This window comes from Prunus dulcis, chromosome 2 (genome assembly GCF_902201215.1).
Source record: "Prunus dulcis chromosome 2, ALMONDv2, whole genome shotgun sequence".
NCBI lineage: Eukaryota > Viridiplantae > Streptophyta > Magnoliopsida > Rosales > Rosaceae > Prunus > Prunus dulcis.
This window is the reverse complement of record NC_047651.1, coordinates 17700720-17717669: the sequence shown is the minus strand read 5'-3', so window position 1 is coordinate 17717669 and position 16950 is coordinate 17700720. Positions and strand designations below refer to the sequence as shown.

Here is a 16950-nt window from a genome sequence, read left to right as displayed (position 1 = left end):
AATATACATACTCTCTCCTATAAGGCAATATTGCTTTCTTCAAAGTGAAGAGGTAATATTAGGCCCTACTTGACGAGAAAAACTCTCACCTAGCCACTTGTCATTTTCTAATTAGTTTTTAGTGTGTTTCAATTTTTTAACAACAAATTAGAAAATGACTAGTGATTAGTTGTGAATTTTCTCTCCAAACAGTCTCTCTAAGAGCATCTCCAAGGGAAGAGGCAAATGAATAGGCAAATCTCATTTGCCTTGCCATATAAGTATTTTCATGCTCCAAGGGAAGAGGCAAATGGGTAGGCAAAATATACATACTCTCTCCTATAAGGCAATATTGCTTTCTTCAAAGTGAAGAGGTAATATTAGGCCCTACTTGTTTTTTATAATAAAATAGCATCTTCACTCTCTCACATACTCTCTTTGGGCCCGTGTGCCCACATGGTTTTTGTTTGTAATTTTCCTTTTTCTTATCAATATATATATATAATAGTAAATGTAAAAGATAAAAATAAATAATATAAGTGTTGTTTGGGCTTAGGCCTCTCTTTACCAATTTTTATATATAAATATAATAATGATTTGTACACTTGCATTGCCTAGTCCTTTGGAGTGATCAATATTTTTCATGAGGCAAATGCGTCGGCGACATGCCACCTAGGTTGTTATAGTACAATTTTGCTTATTTCATTTGCATACTCCCTTTAAGCATCTCCAAAGGAAGAGGCAAAAGAGTAGGCAAACCTCATTTGCCCTGCCACATCAGCATTTTCATGCTCCAAATAAAAAGGCAATTGGATAGTCAAAATATACATACTTCTCATCAACAAGGTAATATTGCCTACTTCAAAGTGAAGAGGTATATTGGGCCTTACTTGCTTTTTATAATATAATATCATCTCTAATCTCTCACCTACTTTCTATAAAATATAATAGTAAATATAAAGATAAAAATAAATAATATAATAATGATTTGTAGACTTGCATTGCCTAGTCCCTTGGAGTAACTAACTTTTTTCATGAGGCGGTAGGCAACATGCCACCTAGGTTGTTATAGTACAATTTTGCCTATTTTATTTGCATACTTCCTTGGAGATATTCGGATTTTTGTATAAAATGTCATGTTGGAAAACAAAAAACAAAAACAAAAACAAAAACAAAAGGTTAATGTATTGGGTGTTTACATGAATTTTTCAAGTAAAATTGTACCCTTCCAAATGGCATTCCTTTGCAATGTTTTGCTAGGACTGATTATTTAAGGAAACGTATAAAGTTGGGGTCAAGTATCATTGATATAAAATTGGACGAGGGAAGCTCATATACACATAGAAACGTCACGCCACACATTGATATAACCTCTAAAATTGTCCCTCCTGAAAGGATTATTCCAAAATAAATGGGCAAGAAATTTCAGACTTTCTATTACACACATATCCGTTAGAACTAGTATTTGGGTATTTCTGTTTGAGCCGTATGAGATGAAATCTTCATATACGGTTCTCTTATCCGTAATAACTGAAGTAGAGAACTCCTGGAAATAGTTGCTGGATCACCTAATTCACTTCAAGACACTGCAACAGAGAAGCATAAATATAAAAATCACATAATTTTTTAGTTTGGTTTTCTGTGGTTCTAGGCTACATACTGAGAAATGTAAGACAGGAAGACGGTATCGATGCAATTAAAAAAACCTGGACAGACTCGTAATGTTTAATGCAGCAAACAGATCAAACTTACTTGTACAAATAGGCTGCAATTCCTAAAATTAGAATCAGGAGGGTGATATCGATGCAGAAGTTCCGGCTGGACCTCAGCTGAAACAAAATTGTAAGGGTGTGAAGAGGTGAAAGGCAGAAAGAGGGGTGTTTTGCTCAACCAAAGCTTTCCTTGCTTCCCGTCAAAATTGAATTACAAAAATGCACAATGCATATTTACCTTGATTATGGTATCCTTGAGTCTCACATTAGTATTTTTAAGGTCAGCATTTGCCCTGTCAACCTGGAATGATTTCAACGTAATTAAAATAGAGATTTTAAAGGATGATCTTATAATGTTATGACAAATCGGAACAAAATAACGATATCTCTATGATGAATCGGAACGAAAAAAACACCTCATCCAGAAAAAAAGAAAAGAAAATTAAAAGACAGAGGATTTACCTTATCATCAATTTCATCCATCAAGGGAACTTGCCTATCTATTTCCTGTACAGAAAATATATATAATTAAAACAATCACCATTAAAAATAAATAAATAAATAAAAATAAAAAGTGACTGGTTAATGGTATGAACTAACCTCATTCAAGTCACCGGCCATATTTTTCAATGTGTCCAATCCTTCTGCTATAACATCTAAACCTTGATCCTGTATGAAGTCAAATTGATCTCCCATGTAAGGATTTTCAGCACCAAGTTGAACAAAAATGACCAAAAAATTCCAAAGCCCTATTGCATTGAGAGTTCTTCAACCAAATGGTGCAATTTAAAAAAATAAAAAATAAAAAATTACAGCAGGAGCTTGCATTCCACCCCCCTTGTTAAGCATGTGAATTAGAATGAGAATTTCAATTTCCTCAAACAAGATTTTTAATTTTAATGACAGATACTTGCCTGTTTCATTCTTCGCATTTCAAACTCCTGCCTAAAGCGATCCGACTCCTCAGTGTGTTGAAAGTACTCAGTATCATATCTCCCATCTGATTCAAATTAGGTGAAGGCATTAAAATAAGTTAAAAATGGTTTAATTAGCCTCTAATCCGTACGGAAACAATAGTAAAAACCTAGACTGATTGATTACCTGAAGTCGAATCAATTTTGATTCCTGCGTATGGGGCTGAATCTGTCCACCCACCAGTTTGTTTAGCTCCACTTGTGGATCCATCTGGTATTGCTTCTATCCTCTCCTTCAGTACAGTAACTAAATCGCTCCGAGCAACAAGGTCTTCTTTCGAAAGCCCTTTCACCTATGCATGATTAACGTTTGTAATTCTTAAAGTATCAGCAGACCAAAATATGCTAAGTCTAAAATTAACCGCAAAATGCAACCCTAATAGCACAATTGAAAAGATTTCAGTCTTTAGTTTGTATGATACGCAAACTTTCTAACCAAACAATGCGAGTGACAACCGCACCAAGTAATTAATCTCAAGCCAAAAAGAATATTTTGGATCAAAAACTAATAGCAAGTTGCGAAATTTCTTGAAAACCAAGCAAAAAAATTAAGTAAAGAAACCTATTTGAACAATCAAACAAAGACACAAGCATTTCGTCAATAACAAAATGAGAAAGGATCATCAAACCTTTTTAGGGGCAAGTCTTCGCAGTTTGGGGAGCTCCTCAAGCAAACGAGCCTTTGTCCGTCGAATCTCGGCATTCATAGCAACAGCAGTAGCCCTGTTCTTCTCGGTTGATACCATCTCCGATTTCTTACAATACCAACGAATTATACACATAAGTCATACTAATCCAAACATAAAGCTCCAGTTTAACTAAACACAGAGAAAATTTGTGGGATAAAAAAAAAAGCTTCACTTCTCAGAGTTGACTAAAACTGCAAACCTCAACATACATGAAACATGGGATTATATTTTCAATTTCCATTTATTTTCTCTTTCTTTCTTTCAGCTTTCTCAGCAGCCAGCCAGAGACAATGCATATTTTGTTACGAAAAAAAAGAAGAGAAAAGAAGAGGACAGAGAATGAGACCTGTAAAGCTGTTTCGAGGTCAGCCTCGACGGCACCGTATAGACGAGCAAATCCATCGTCCCCAGAAACATTGTTGAGCTCCCTCTGCTTATCTATGTCGTACTTGTCGTATTTCTTGCATATTGCATCAACCCTCGTGATCAAATCGATCATACTCATCTCTCTCTCTCTCTCTCTCTCTCTCTCTCAACTCTGCGACTTTGTTGTTGTTGTTGTGGGTTTTCTTTGGAGGGAGACCAACAAAACAGAGCCTCTGCCTGTGTCTTTGTGTGAAGTTCTAATGTTTGACCGTTTTGATCTCAGAAATGAAAGAGAGAGAGAACCAAAAAAGAAAACGTAAAAAAGACAAGGAGAGAGAATTTAGATGTGGAGGGCCATGGTTGTTTTGTTTATTGAGTATTTTTATTCCTAGCTTAGGGGCGGAGATTTTAACGCACAGAGCACAATGTTGTGTGAGTTTTTTTTTTTTTTTTTTTTTGTCTTGAAGTTTGTTTGAAGATTCTTATGTACGATTCTGACAAGTGTACTTGTGTGATGTACTGTCTACAGACAGTCTTGATACCATTTTTGGAAAAATACTATGTAACAATGTGATCATCGCAGTCAATAAATTTTTGCATTTGTTGGTCGTTATTAATATTGGGAAACTATTATGTGTTTTACAATGTATATAACGCTCCTATCATAATAAATTAATCATATAACCAACAAGTGAGGGGATACTGTGAGAGGCAGGGTAGGATCATAAATTTGACAATGGTGGGAGAAAAAGATTGTGTTTATCTTGTGAGTTGTTTTGGTTGGAGTGGAACAATCTTTACTAAGGTGGTATGGGTAAGCTATTCAGTTAGACCAATGAATGGTTGGAGTGGGACACATATAATCCCATTTAAAGTTTATTTTGATTGCACATATTTTACATACTTTTCGTCTTTGTGGTTGAGTGGATAAGCTATTTAGTTAGACCAATGAATGAGTCTGCATGTGTAGAGAAACTCGCATAATTCTCAACGACATAGTCCCGTTTTTATACTAGTTGCGTATCCTCCTATCAATCAATAAAACACTATCGCTCTTCCATATAAAAAAAAGTTTATACTATGTGTGTTAAAATAAAAACTTAAGCATACATGAGAAAAAAGACCACACAGTTGGAAAAGTATAATGGGAAAAGCATGCATCACAAGAGCTTTACTAATAAATCATACCATCCTTTGCTCTTTAGAGAGTAACCAATTATCTCTTAGCACGCGTCACAAAATTCCAATTAAGCATACTATTTATTTCGAGTTTTATAGATGCACTCCATGTGTGGTGTCTATTTCTCTATCCGACGGCTGAATTCAAGTGCGTGTCCTCTTTTTTTTATTTCTACGATCTTGTGATTTTGACGTGCATTTGTAACCACTTATTATTATTGTAATAAAATAACACATCTTTGATTATTTACCGAAATTAGAAGAAGATTATCTTTATTATGCATACCTACTTTATTATTGCACACTCAAAATTTTTTTTTTGGAAAGTACAAACTCAATTATTTGTTGAAAGAAACCATAAGGCTAGTCTCACTAAATTTATCATCAACTAAACAATTTGTTTGGATACATATTAATATTTTACATTTTAGAAATTAATTACGAAACAATTTTTTTTTGTTCTATAACATAGAGTTTGAAATCTCCTCAAACAAATATATAAGTACTATTAGATTAAAAACTATTTAATTTTTATGGGGCAAAATTTATTTTCTCTATATTATTTTAGATAAGAAAATAACCCACATCAACAATTTAAATAATGAATTTAAATTTGTTTGGGAGTGGTTTTGGATATACAAAGATCACAAACGCATCCAAAATCACTTGAAGTGATATATGGAGAAATACGCTCCATTAGTGATTCTAACTTATTTAAAATTACTTTCAAACGAGCCCTTAATAACTATACTCACACCTTCTAATTAGTAAGGACAATAAAATCTTTTTATTTTGACAATTAAGGACAAAAAATTCTATAACGCTAATTTATAGCGTTTGGTTATTTCACCTCACCGTCCAAAAACTTTAGGAAAGAAAGAAGACTGAAAATAAAAACAGACCGGTAGCCATGGATGACTAAGACTTGCACAAGTCAAAGGCGTCCACTCACAAATCTCCCTCAATTTACCATTTAAACGACCGCTAATTTACTATACTAAAGTATTTGAATATAAGTACTCTTAATAAACAATAAGCCCGTCTCTTCCAAGAATCAGAAGCTCTATGGCTTCGAATTCGATTCTTTGTTCCTCTTCCTATTTGAATCTCAGACTTTTTGTGTGTTTTTTATGCTTCATTAGCCGTTGTTGTTCATATGGCGAACTGGGTCCGTACAATAGCTTCACTGTCTCCAGCTTTAGCTACCCACCAACCACCATTGGGCCCTCTGGGTTCCGCTATATTAGAGGTGAATGAGTAGCTTTTCAATAACCCTTTTAGAACTTTGATTCATTTGGTTCTTATATGGTTTGGGAAGGAGTATGGGGTTTAATATTCGATGGGTCGTAATCAAAATGTTGAATTTTTATTTATTTGAAGAGTTGTGGGAATTTTTATAAGTGCATTGATTTTGGTTTTACTGTTGTTAAATTATACTATGTTTCTAGTTTTGAGATTGTTTTGTTTGAAAAGTTCTTAACTTTTTCTGTGATCATGTTTGAAACCAAGTCTGGAAAATATATCTTTCTGGTTCTTGGCTTGGGATTGGTTGAATCACAAGCAAGCTTATTTCAGTATTTTATTTGTATGTCGATTATCATGTGATGAGTGATTTGTTTAAATGGCAGTTTTATTTTAAACTCAGCATCCAATATCTAATCGTTAATTGCACAATATCTTACTGGTTTTCATGTTTTGCCTTGTTCTAGTTGAATTGCCACCATGGTTCTCGTCAATGTCAGTGGCGATGAACTCGGACGTACACCGTGTAAGTATATGTTTATCAGGGTTTAAATCTTCCACTTCTCCTTTTGTGAAAGTTGATTCCCAAATGAAAGTTGTTTTCTGGATTTATTTTTTCCCCAATTGCTTTTCTATTCATAACGCACTTTACTTTTTCACTGTTACATTGTATTAATGAAATTGGAGTTTTGCTATGAAACAAGCCTCTAGATCCATCAAAATTATCATTTAATACATTTTGATTACTTTGCATCCTTGCTCATGGTTCATACTACTCTCAGGCTACTGGAGACATAGCAAAGGTTCCTAAAAGTACGTTGCCATTGATTTGCTTCAGAGATGGTAGCCCCCCGCTGCCGGATGTTAACAGTTCACTAATGGATTCAGGTAATCTCACCTGGATTTAGATAAAGGGTTGGATTAAACTGAAGTGTGTGTGGACAAATATTACTCCATAGTCTCCATCCATATGCATACTTCTTTGACTTTGTGCTCGATCTAGTGCTTTGTATCCCGTAATAACATTTCTGATCAACATGCATGTCAAAAGTATTCCACGAGAGCTTAACTTGACATATAGCTATACCTCAAGAGAGTCAAGTCTGCCATGATTAATTTCCTTTTCATCGAATTGGCATTACGAATTCCCAAAGGTTCTACTTGCTGAGTCATTATGACAAAATGGTTCCTTTCTAGTACTTTATATGCTTTGGTCACATGTCTCTGGTTAATCAGCTACAATTCATGCACCCGACATTGTTTCTCAACTATTACTTAACATGACTGCATCTGCTTAATCAATTAATAACAGCTGGTATACTTAAACGATCTGTTTGACTGTTGCAAACTACTGGTTTTTAGTTTAGATGCATTTAGATTTTCAGTTGTGCATCCTACTTGAATTATGATTGAAAAGATTATTGAATGGATATTCTACTATGGCAGTTCTAGTTCCCCATTCCAATGGTTCATTTAAGGGAATAGAAGCTCTTCAGAGTTCAGAGCAGTGCTATCCCATGCAAAAAAATTTTACAGTGAAGTTGACAAATGAGCAGGTCTATCGTCAATTCCTTTACTTATTCTTTGTATCATAAGTTAAATATATAATATTGGAGAGGGAATATGCTGATGGAACAATTCGGTAGTTAGTTCATGATTCTTTTCTTGTTTTTGGTAAAAAATTTATTTTCTATATACCCAAAAAAAAAAAAAAAAAATTTTGTGGGTCTTACGAAACTGTTGTTCAGATTTCTCCAGGAGTTTGGTATTTTGGTCTTTTCAATGGCATTGGACCTACAAGGACACAATCAAAGATGGTATATTTTATTATCCTTAGATTTTTTACATTATTTTTATGACTTGTTTCTGATATCTACCACTTTATGTTTTACATTTGTTTTGTTTTATGCTATGTCTTTTGGGAAGTCTGTAGTTATGTTGATCCCATCTCTCATCAAAATAATATAAGAAGCAAAATGCGTGTTATTGGAAGATGAAAAGGGCCGATAATTTTTCTTTCTTTTCTTTTGTTTATTATATAAATATCAACATCGTGATGTACAGGTAATAGGGAAATGTGCATGGTATTCATGCTCAAAAATGAAAATTGTGTGAAAAACAAAACCACTTCAGAAGTTGAAGCTAATTGAGTGGTTGTTCATGTTGAGTTAATAGGAGCTGTATTTTTGGTACCCCATAGAAGGCATTAGAATCTGCTCAAGTGCAACTTTTTGTTCCATTGGTAATGAAATGAAGGAAAGTCCAAAAACTATATCTTGAAGTTGATATCTGAAAGGTTAACCTGCCTCTGCATAGAAGCCATTGGAATCTGAGTGGTTGTTCATGTTGAGTTAATAGGAGCTGTATTTTGGTACCCCATAGAAGGCATTAGAATCTGCTCAAGTGCAACTTTTTGTTGCATTGGCAGTGAAATGAAGGAAAGTCCACAAACTATTTCTTAAAGTTGATATCTGAAAGATGAACCTGTCTCTGCAGATGCCAGTTCCAAGCAATCCTAATAGAATGTAGTTTTGGTTTTTCTTTTCTAGTTTATCTATTTCTTTCTGTTTTTCAGTGAAGGGTATTGTATAATTATGAAACTTACATTAATTTGAATACTTAATTAAGTCTGATGCTAAAATTGCAGATTAATCGCGCTCCAGCTTACTCCTTCAGTGCCAACATCACTGTGGAAGGATGTACAACCCTAACCATGTGGGGCCCAGACTGCAATCAGACAATTAACCCACTTTCTTGTGCTCTATCTGACAGCTACAGTCCTGCAGACAATTCTTCAGAAGCTGATTTTTACAACCAGACAATTGAATATGTGATTTCGTGCAAAAACAATTTTGACACTTCTTGTCATAGAGATGGAGAGCCAAAATTCTACTCTTTGGATGTAGTTGGAGTATCACAAGAGTTAAAAATTGTTGCAATGGATGTTTGGTTAAATGAAACATCATCGAATAAAACCAAGAATGCCAGTGGTATTAATTTAATTTGTTTTGCACGGCATGGTGCAATACCTTCAGAAACTGTGAATGACTATTCCAGTAATATAAACAAATCCCCAATAGTCATACACTTTCCAAAGGTTGGTCGCTGGTACATTACTATTTTGCCTGTCAACCTCTCAAAAGAACTTGGAGGGAGTTCAGATACTGACATGAAAGTTTGCTACTCCATGGAATCAAAACTGCTTGAATGTCCAGTGGGAAAGGCTGGAGCAAATTGTACAAGGGAAATGTACAACCTTCAGGTGAGTTTGCTGATAAATGTGTTTCTGCTTATGCGAAAGTTCTGGAAAATATTAATTTCTTTAAAGTACCAGATTGTTTGTTTGATTCCACAATACAGAAATTTTCTGAGGAGGACATCCGACCTTTGGATGTATTTTGTGTTGATATTGTCAATAATGTATCGATAACATGGCAATACTTTTTTTTTTTTTTTGGCCAAGGTTCAGGCTACTTTGAACAATGTTTTGAAAATGGGTTTCAAAGAACATTCTGCATGTTGCCATATTAGATGAATTTATGTAATTTAGATTTTCTTATTCATGTTAGTTTCTCTTTAAAGAGAGTTTACAAATAGATTAATTGCTGCAGTATTTTATCTTTATCTTGATGCTTCAAGAAACCTATTGGCAGGAATTATTTATTGACAATCTGAAAATGGTTGTCTGCAGACGGCTCTGAGGAAAGGTTCAGGCTACTTTGAATCCTATTATTTACCTGTCAGTGAAAAAGTGTCTCCTGATTCAGCCAATTTTCCTCTTGATTCGCTTTTAACCAATTCTTCGCTTCATGGAGAACCAGACGAAACATGGACTTACTTTATTTTGGACATTCCTCGTGGTGCAGCTGGAGGAAATATCCACATTCGATTAGCGTCAGATGCAAAAATTAATTATGAAATATATGCTAGATTTGGCGGATTACCATCTCTTACTAGCTGGGACTATTATTTTGCCAACAAGACAAGCAGTAGTGTTGGCTCCATGTTTTTCAACTTGTATAATTCAAGTGAAAACAAAGTTGATTTTTACATTTTGTATATTAGAGAAGGTACTTGGGGTTTTGGACTAAGGCATCTCAACACCACCAGTGGTGTGTCCAAATTTCAGACTACCACCACCAGTGGTGTGTCCAAATTTCAGACTACCATGTCTATTTCCCTTGAAAGATGCCCAAGACGATGCTCCTCACATGGGAGATGCGATACTAGCTTAGATGTTAGTGGATTAACAACATACAGGTTTATGTTCAACCCTACCCTTATGTTTTTTTCTTATCTACTATGTTTAAATTTAATTTTTTCGAATGTCTTTGTTTTAAATTTCTTTGTTGGAGAGATAGCTGACACCTAGATTTGTAATCTTTCCAGAGTCACTATGATCAGTATGATTTGGTAACATAATTTTTTTTTTTCTCGCAGCTACTGCTCATGTGATCGAGACCATGGAGGCTTTGACTGTAGCATTGAACTTGTATCACATCATGGTATGTATTATGTCAAATTTATATGAATTTGTTGTCTAGGCAACTGGTGTTTGTTGATTTTTGTTTCCCTTCGTTGACTTTTTGTTAACTTTTGTTGCCCTCCGGACTCGATGAATGCCCTCCATTGATCGATCAAACTACTTCAGTGCTGTGTTAACTTTCCATAGTTCTTAGCTACGTGAGACAATACTTAGAAAAAGAAAAAAAAAGACTTTGAAGTTGTTTTATTTTATTTAACATAGATATTAATCACATTGCAAACTAGTTCCACGAGTCAGTATTATGCTCAACAATTGTTCTTTTACCTATTTCTCTGGCTGAAAATTGGCATAGGGCACGTATGGCAATCAATTTTTCTTATTGCGTCGAATGCTGCGGCAGCACTTCCTGCCTTCTGGGCCCTTCGACAGAAGGTAATGCTCTTGTAACTTATCTTTGAATTTGATTCACAATAACTAAAGACTTCTTGAAACAAAAAGCAATAATATACTTTGGCTTATATAAGAAATACTCCTGGAAGTGAACAGCTTTTCCCATTAGATTATCTTAAAAGGAGTTTGAACTGATACCAACGAGAGTGAATTCTTATATTTGAAAAACTACAGAGAGGTCTAGTGATTATGAAAACTCAAGTAGGTTCAGTAATTTTTTATTTTTTTTCGTGATATACCAGGGTAGGTTTCTTGTATTTGTACCAACTCTTTGATAATTGAACCTCAACTACTTATCCAACTGGAATCCTTTTTTTCTTTTCTTTTGACAAGGAGACCATGATTTCTATATATAGGCATTGGCAGAGTGGATAATATTTACATCTAGCGGAATTGCAAGTGGAATATATCATGCATGTGATGTGGGAACCTGGTGTCCTCTGGGCTTTGGAGTTTTACAGGTGCACTTCTTTCTCTCTTTTCCTTCTTAAAGATATAATTATGGTCAAACCTAGGGGTGGGCATGGGTTGGGTTGGGTCGGTTTTTGCCTCAACCGGCAACCTAACCCAAACATATCGGTTTGTGATTTCCTGGATCCAAGACCCGCTCATTACGAGGCCAACCCAAACCAACCCAACCCTCTTGTGATCGGGTTGGGCGGTTAGGTTAGGTTAACTCAAAATTGTGCCCATCCCTAGGTTTTGGTCCTAACCCCAACCCAACTCATATATAGCGGTTTATGATTTCTTGGACCCAAGACCTCTCATTATAAGGCCAACCCAACCTCTTATAATCTGGTCGGTCGGTTTGGTTGGGTTGACCCGAAATTGTGCCCACCCCGAGTCAAACATTTGTTTTACATATTATAGAAAGATAATATTCTCAAAGATTTGGTGTTACAAACTTGTGAAGACACTAGTAAAATAGAATAAACAATGAGAACAGAATATGCAAAATAATGGCAAATGCGTAGGGGTATTTGAAGTTAGTGTTCAATCGTTTAAGAGATGGGTTTTTTCGTGTGATAGAGAGAGATCCGTATTATTAAGCAGTAATTTACATTGTGCTAAAGCTCTCTCTCGCTCTCTCACCCCATGATGCTTAGTTGCCACAGTATGAATTCTCTCTCTCTCTCTTATTGTTTGTAGTTAGAATAATATTGATTAGTTATCTTGAATTTTCAGTTCATGGACTTCTGGCTTTCGTTCATGGCTGTAGTGAGCACATTTGTGTACCTAGGTACACTCGATGAAGGTCTTAAGAGAGCAGTACACACAGCCGTTGCAATCCTTACTGCCCTTATGGCATATACTAAGGCCACCAGGTACCTTCGGTTGATGGACATAAGATTCAGTGCATTTTAAATCATGCATCTAACCATGTTGAACTTTGCAGGCCAGCCAACATTATTCTTGTAATGGCAATTGGCACCGTGGCTCTTCTTATTGGATGGCTGGTAGAATTGTCAACCAAGTGTAGGTCATTTTCCTTTTCGATCAGATTCTCCTTAAATATGCATGAGAGGTGGGTTTCTTAACTATATCAATCATTAAGCATTGCCAAGAAAATTTATCTATTTCAGCTAAATATGCAATCAATACATTAAAAAATAAACCCTCAAGACTTTTGTTAAGTACATTACTTTGATTTGTGGAATAAGTTTCTTTTTCTCTACTACTTACATTTCATTTTTAAACGACCAATGCCATAAATTTTGTGCACACATATGATATACCTCACTGTCAATTTATGACTGAAGAATTATAATAAAAGCAATCCTTCCAACATTTAGATGTTATTTTGAATTAGCATGGACTGAGCAGGCATCTTCAATGAGCTCAAACCCCGTTTGAGTTTAATAGCCATACTGGATAAGTTGCGGATACCCCTTTGCCCTTAAGTATAATAGAAATTTTGTGGTGCCAATTTTGTAGTTGTGATTATCTATTCCACTTCGTTTTCTAAACTACCAAGGATTACACAGGATGCAAGCAGTTAGGGGGTGGCTCAAGAATCTTTTTAAGACGATTGTTAGAAGATTTCGTTGGGGCTTTGTACTTGCAGGTGTAACTGCATTAGCCATGGCAGTAATTAGTTGGATACTGGAGAGCAGTGAAAGCTACTGGGTTTGGCACAGGTACATATAATGAAAATCTCTCTCTCTCTCTCTCTCTCTCTCTCTCTCTCTCTCTCTCTCTCTCTCTCTCTCTCTGTCTCTCATGATTGGTGCATAAAATGATCTGCAGCATTTGGCATATCACAATATATACATCTTCCTTCTTCTTCCTTTGCTCAAAAGCAAGTACTGCAAGTACGGTAGATACGGAGAATCAAACACTCCCGAATGGAGCCTATGAGTTGACTCGACAGGATTCATTTCCAAGAGGACAATAAAAAGCAGAAGAATAGTAAGAGCATTTTTGCAGAGTTAAGGTTATAGAGAAAAGAAATTATATTTTTGTTGTTTATAGAAAAAGGTGAGAATTTGCTGCAAAGAGATGAAGACTTTGTCCGATTGCATCCCTGAAGCAATTTTCTTGAGAACCAATTAAAAGGCATTTGCTTTTCATGAAATTCTGGCCCCCATTTTCTTTCTTGGTAAAATGTTTTGGGAGATGGTTGGTTTGTGAATATCTTTCTGTGTACATAGGCCGTAGTATAAGTTTGGGGGCAGATGAGAAATGTTATTGTAGGCCCTGGGTGGAAAATTATTACATGAATGACAAACATGAGAGCGATTTTTGGTCACGCTATTATAAAAAAGGTATATTTCCCAAATGACTATTTCTTTTTTAGATCTTTTATGAAGACAGAGCAGTTCAGAATAAGTCTTTTTGACTTGGCTTTTGCTTTGTCAATTTAGAATAAGTCTTCCTGAAACTCTTCTGATTGTCACCGCCTGAATGAGTCGTCTTGCATGGCCATGTGGACCAAAAGATTGTATAAAACAACACAAACCACAACTTCTAAGAAATTGGAAGAGATGGTGACAAAGAAAAAGACAGTAAATTAAAAAAAATATTTGGCCCTAATTAAAAGAATACACTCATATCGTTTTCAATACCTTAGACAAAAGCAATAAACCAAAATACACTCGAAATCAGGATTTCCTATTGATCTGGCTGTTCTATGCACAAACCAAACCTAACAAATTGCCTTGGGTATCAAAATAAGCTGATTGTGTTTTTTTTGTTTCAAAGTCACGGCTTCATAACTATTTTTCAAGAACTTATTTGGCTTCCTACTCAACTTGCTCATCCATTTACTGTATGCTTCTTCTTTGTAAAACCCAAGCCTCTTGGTTTTCCCATAACTGGTAAACCTTTACATTCCATGGGGAGTCCTCAGGCTCTCACTCTTGTCATGTTTAAGCGCTCATTTGCGAACGAGATGAAAATGAACGGAAGATTGGAGGTGCCACCTCTCTGTAATCCTTACGGATGTTCCAGAGGATCTCTGCGCATCTCCTCATGCTAGGCCGACTCTGTCGGCGTGGAGCCAAGCATTGTAAGGCCAGTTCAAGAATCTTTTCAATGGCTAAATTATTTGCCGCAGTCTGTTCAAGCCTAGGATCCAAAATTGAAAGAGCATCTCCGTCAGTAAACTTCTTCATAGCCTGCAAAACCAACCCGAGTCACGCTTTACATTCTCCTGTAGGTTGGTATGTGGAAGGGATCTTAAATGAAAAAAGAATTTTTTATGAAAGTTAAGTAATGTGATTAAAGAGTGAAAAAGATAAGGAGTTCGCACCCATTTTGCAGTTACCCGTTCCTTGATTTCCCGTTTTGGTTCAATGGGACGCCTGCCTGTAACTAGTTCAACCATTAGTACACCAAATGAGTAAACATCACTCTTATCTGTAAGTTGATAGGTTCTCAGGTACTCTGGGTCCAAGTAGCCAGCGGTTCCTTTAACTTGAGTAGAAACATGGGTAGCACCTGAATCGCTATCAGCGGCAAGCCTAGCAAAACCAAAGTCAGCTACCTTGGCCCTGAAGTTTTCTGTTAGGAGAATGTTGGAAGACTTTATGTCTCTATGAATGATAGGATGATCTGTGAAGGAAACCCAAGCATGGTCCAGTTAGTTCCCCCTCACACAAATTCTATAACTCTTAGAGCAGAACTTTTATTTTCTGTGCTTCTACCAGAGTCTTACCTGTGTACATATGAAGATAGGTGACGGCATGGGCCACATCAATTGCAATGTCAAGCCGTGCTGCGAGGTCAAGAATGTCGCCACGCATACCTGCATTATGCCTTGCATCACATTTCAGGCGCTCAAGGACATGCTTCAATGAGGAAAAGTGCACAGAGACACATGCTCTTATGTACATGGGTATAGACAAAGGGAGAGGGAGAGAGAGAGGGTACACAAACGGAACTTACAATCCAAATGTTCTCTGAGGGTTCCATTAGGAACATACTCAACAACAACAACTTTTTCATCTTCATCCTCCACATACCCATAGAACTTGACCAAATTCAAATGTTCCACCTGTGCCAGCATTCTAATTTCACTTTGGAATTCCACACCCAAATGCTTGTCATATACACTCTGCAAACAAAGGTAACCGCGTACTTGTTAGCCATATAATAATCATAAGATCAGAAATTAAATTAGTGTAAATAACTTCTACCCAACCTTTTTAGCACGTTTGATTGCAACAAAGGTCCCATCTTCCAGTCTCCCCTTATAAACTATCCCAAAACCACCTTGTCCAATCTTGAAAGAGGGAGAGAAGTTCTTTGTGGCCTTGTTTATTTCTTCCATGGTGAACTTTACATTCCCAGGCTCTCTCTCATGCTTCGAGTTGTTTGAATTGGCATAGACGCCACGACTTGAACTACGTCTTCTCTCACTCCCAGCTCCCGAAGCATCCGAAAATACTAAGAAATTAACTAAGTTGTTCAGTCTACGACATAATACAAAAATAATAAAGGCAAATAAAAAAAAAAGGTTAACTGGTCACTGTAATTCCATTAACAACTTCTATAATCGCCGCCGTCTGTGAAGCATTTTCGAAAAATAATCCATAATCGCCGTTTGCGTTGTTTGGTTGCTGAGAAAATGTTGTGAATTAAAGGAAAACCGCTATTCAAGAATTTAACATATATAAAGTTTGAAAAATCATGAGGACCAAATGAAACGTCCATTTTAAACTCAGTCTAATGATAATTATCTTCACGAAGAGACATGAAATTTCTAAAATTTCATTTTTCTTTCCTTTTTCCACAATGTTTGTCAGCAATCAAACACAACCCAGAAAAGAAAAGCAAGTTTTAGTACCAGATCGTGACTCAGAATCTTCAAAAAGTCTCTACTTTTTCCCAAACTCAGCTAAAACTCGTCAAAATACAGAATTACAGAAATGGAATACCAGAGGGAGCTCTGAACTCTGCAGAATCAGCGGAGCTCACGGAACTCTTGGTCTCCGGTGGAGTGAAGCATGAGACGAAGACTCCAGCGACGGAGCGGGCGGCGACTGCGACCACGCCCCGGCCGGAGCCTGACTTCCTTTCGGTTGAGGCGACGGAGTAGGGCGAGCTCGGCGACGGCGAGTAAGGAAACCGGTCCGGTGTGCTCCGCGAATCGGAGCTAGGGCGCCGGCGTCCGTACGACGGGTTTCGGCTCATTTAGTTAGAGAGAGAGAGAGAGAGAGAGAGAGAGAGAGAGAGAGGTACGTAGACGTAGAAATGGCGGTTAGTTGTGAGCTGTGAAAGTTTAGAGAGAGAGAAAGAGGGAGACGAGAAGACTTTGATTTTTCAAAAGACCCGTGAGGCTAACATGCGCCGTTGAGGTCACGCGTGTTAAGGAGCAGGACCATGAAAATAATTGGACATTTTCCAATTAATGTCGATTTTATTTTTTATTT

General features: G+C 36.4%; 3 protein-coding genes across 5 annotated transcripts; 1 reads left to right on the top strand and 2 right to left on the bottom strand.

Annotated features, from left to right (window-relative positions):
• Positions 1-1278: 1278 nt before the first annotated feature.
• Positions 1279-3872, bottom strand: LOC117617306 (syntaxin-71-like). Its single transcript, XM_034346636.1, has 9 exons — positions 3701-3872; positions 3295-3420; positions 2793-2958; positions 2606-2691; positions 2292-2360; positions 2154-2198; positions 1930-1992; positions 1732-1808; positions 1279-1565 (listed from the first exon to the last, which is right to left on the bottom strand). The coding sequence occupies exons 1-9, from the start codon at positions 3857-3859 to the stop codon at positions 1553-1555; spliced, it is 804 nt and encodes a 267-aa protein (XP_034202527.1). The 5' UTR covers positions 3860-3872; the 3' UTR covers positions 1279-1552.
• A 1906-nt stretch (positions 3873-5778) lies between these two features.
• On the top strand, positions 5779-13856 carry LOC117617300. 3 transcript variants are annotated; one of them, XM_034346629.1, is made up of 15 exons: positions 5781-6148; positions 6609-6667; positions 6924-7029; positions 7588-7697; positions 7890-7958; positions 8789-9403; positions 9833-10253; positions 10287-10401; positions 10582-10646; positions 10980-11059; positions 11434-11538; positions 12263-12402; positions 12474-12602; positions 13063-13215; positions 13325-13856. In XM_034346629.1, the coding sequence occupies exons 1-15, from the start codon at positions 5965-5967 to the stop codon at positions 13470-13472; spliced, it is 2499 nt and encodes an 832-aa protein (XP_034202520.1). In that variant the 5' UTR covers positions 5781-5964; the 3' UTR covers positions 13473-13856. The 3 variants fall into 3 exon arrangements, with proteins under 3 accessions (XP_034202521.1, XP_034202519.1, XP_034202520.1); XM_034346628.1 differs by having other exon boundaries at positions 5780-6148; positions 9833-10401; XM_034346630.1 differs by lacking the exon at positions 13325-13856 and having other exon boundaries at positions 5779-6148; positions 9833-10401; positions 12474-12553; positions 13063-13168.
• Positions 13857-14065: 209 nt separating this feature from the next.
• On the bottom strand, positions 14066-16815 carry LOC117617303 (calmodulin-binding receptor-like cytoplasmic kinase 2). The gene is made up of 6 exons (XM_034346633.1): positions 16456-16815; positions 15720-15964; positions 15464-15632; positions 15234-15323; positions 14829-15130; positions 14066-14694 (listed from the first exon to the last, which is right to left on the bottom strand). The coding sequence occupies exons 1-6, from the start codon at positions 16709-16711 to the stop codon at positions 14446-14448; spliced, it is 1311 nt and encodes a 436-aa protein (XP_034202524.1). The 5' UTR covers positions 16712-16815; the 3' UTR covers positions 14066-14445.
• Positions 16816-16950: the final 135 nt, after the last annotated feature.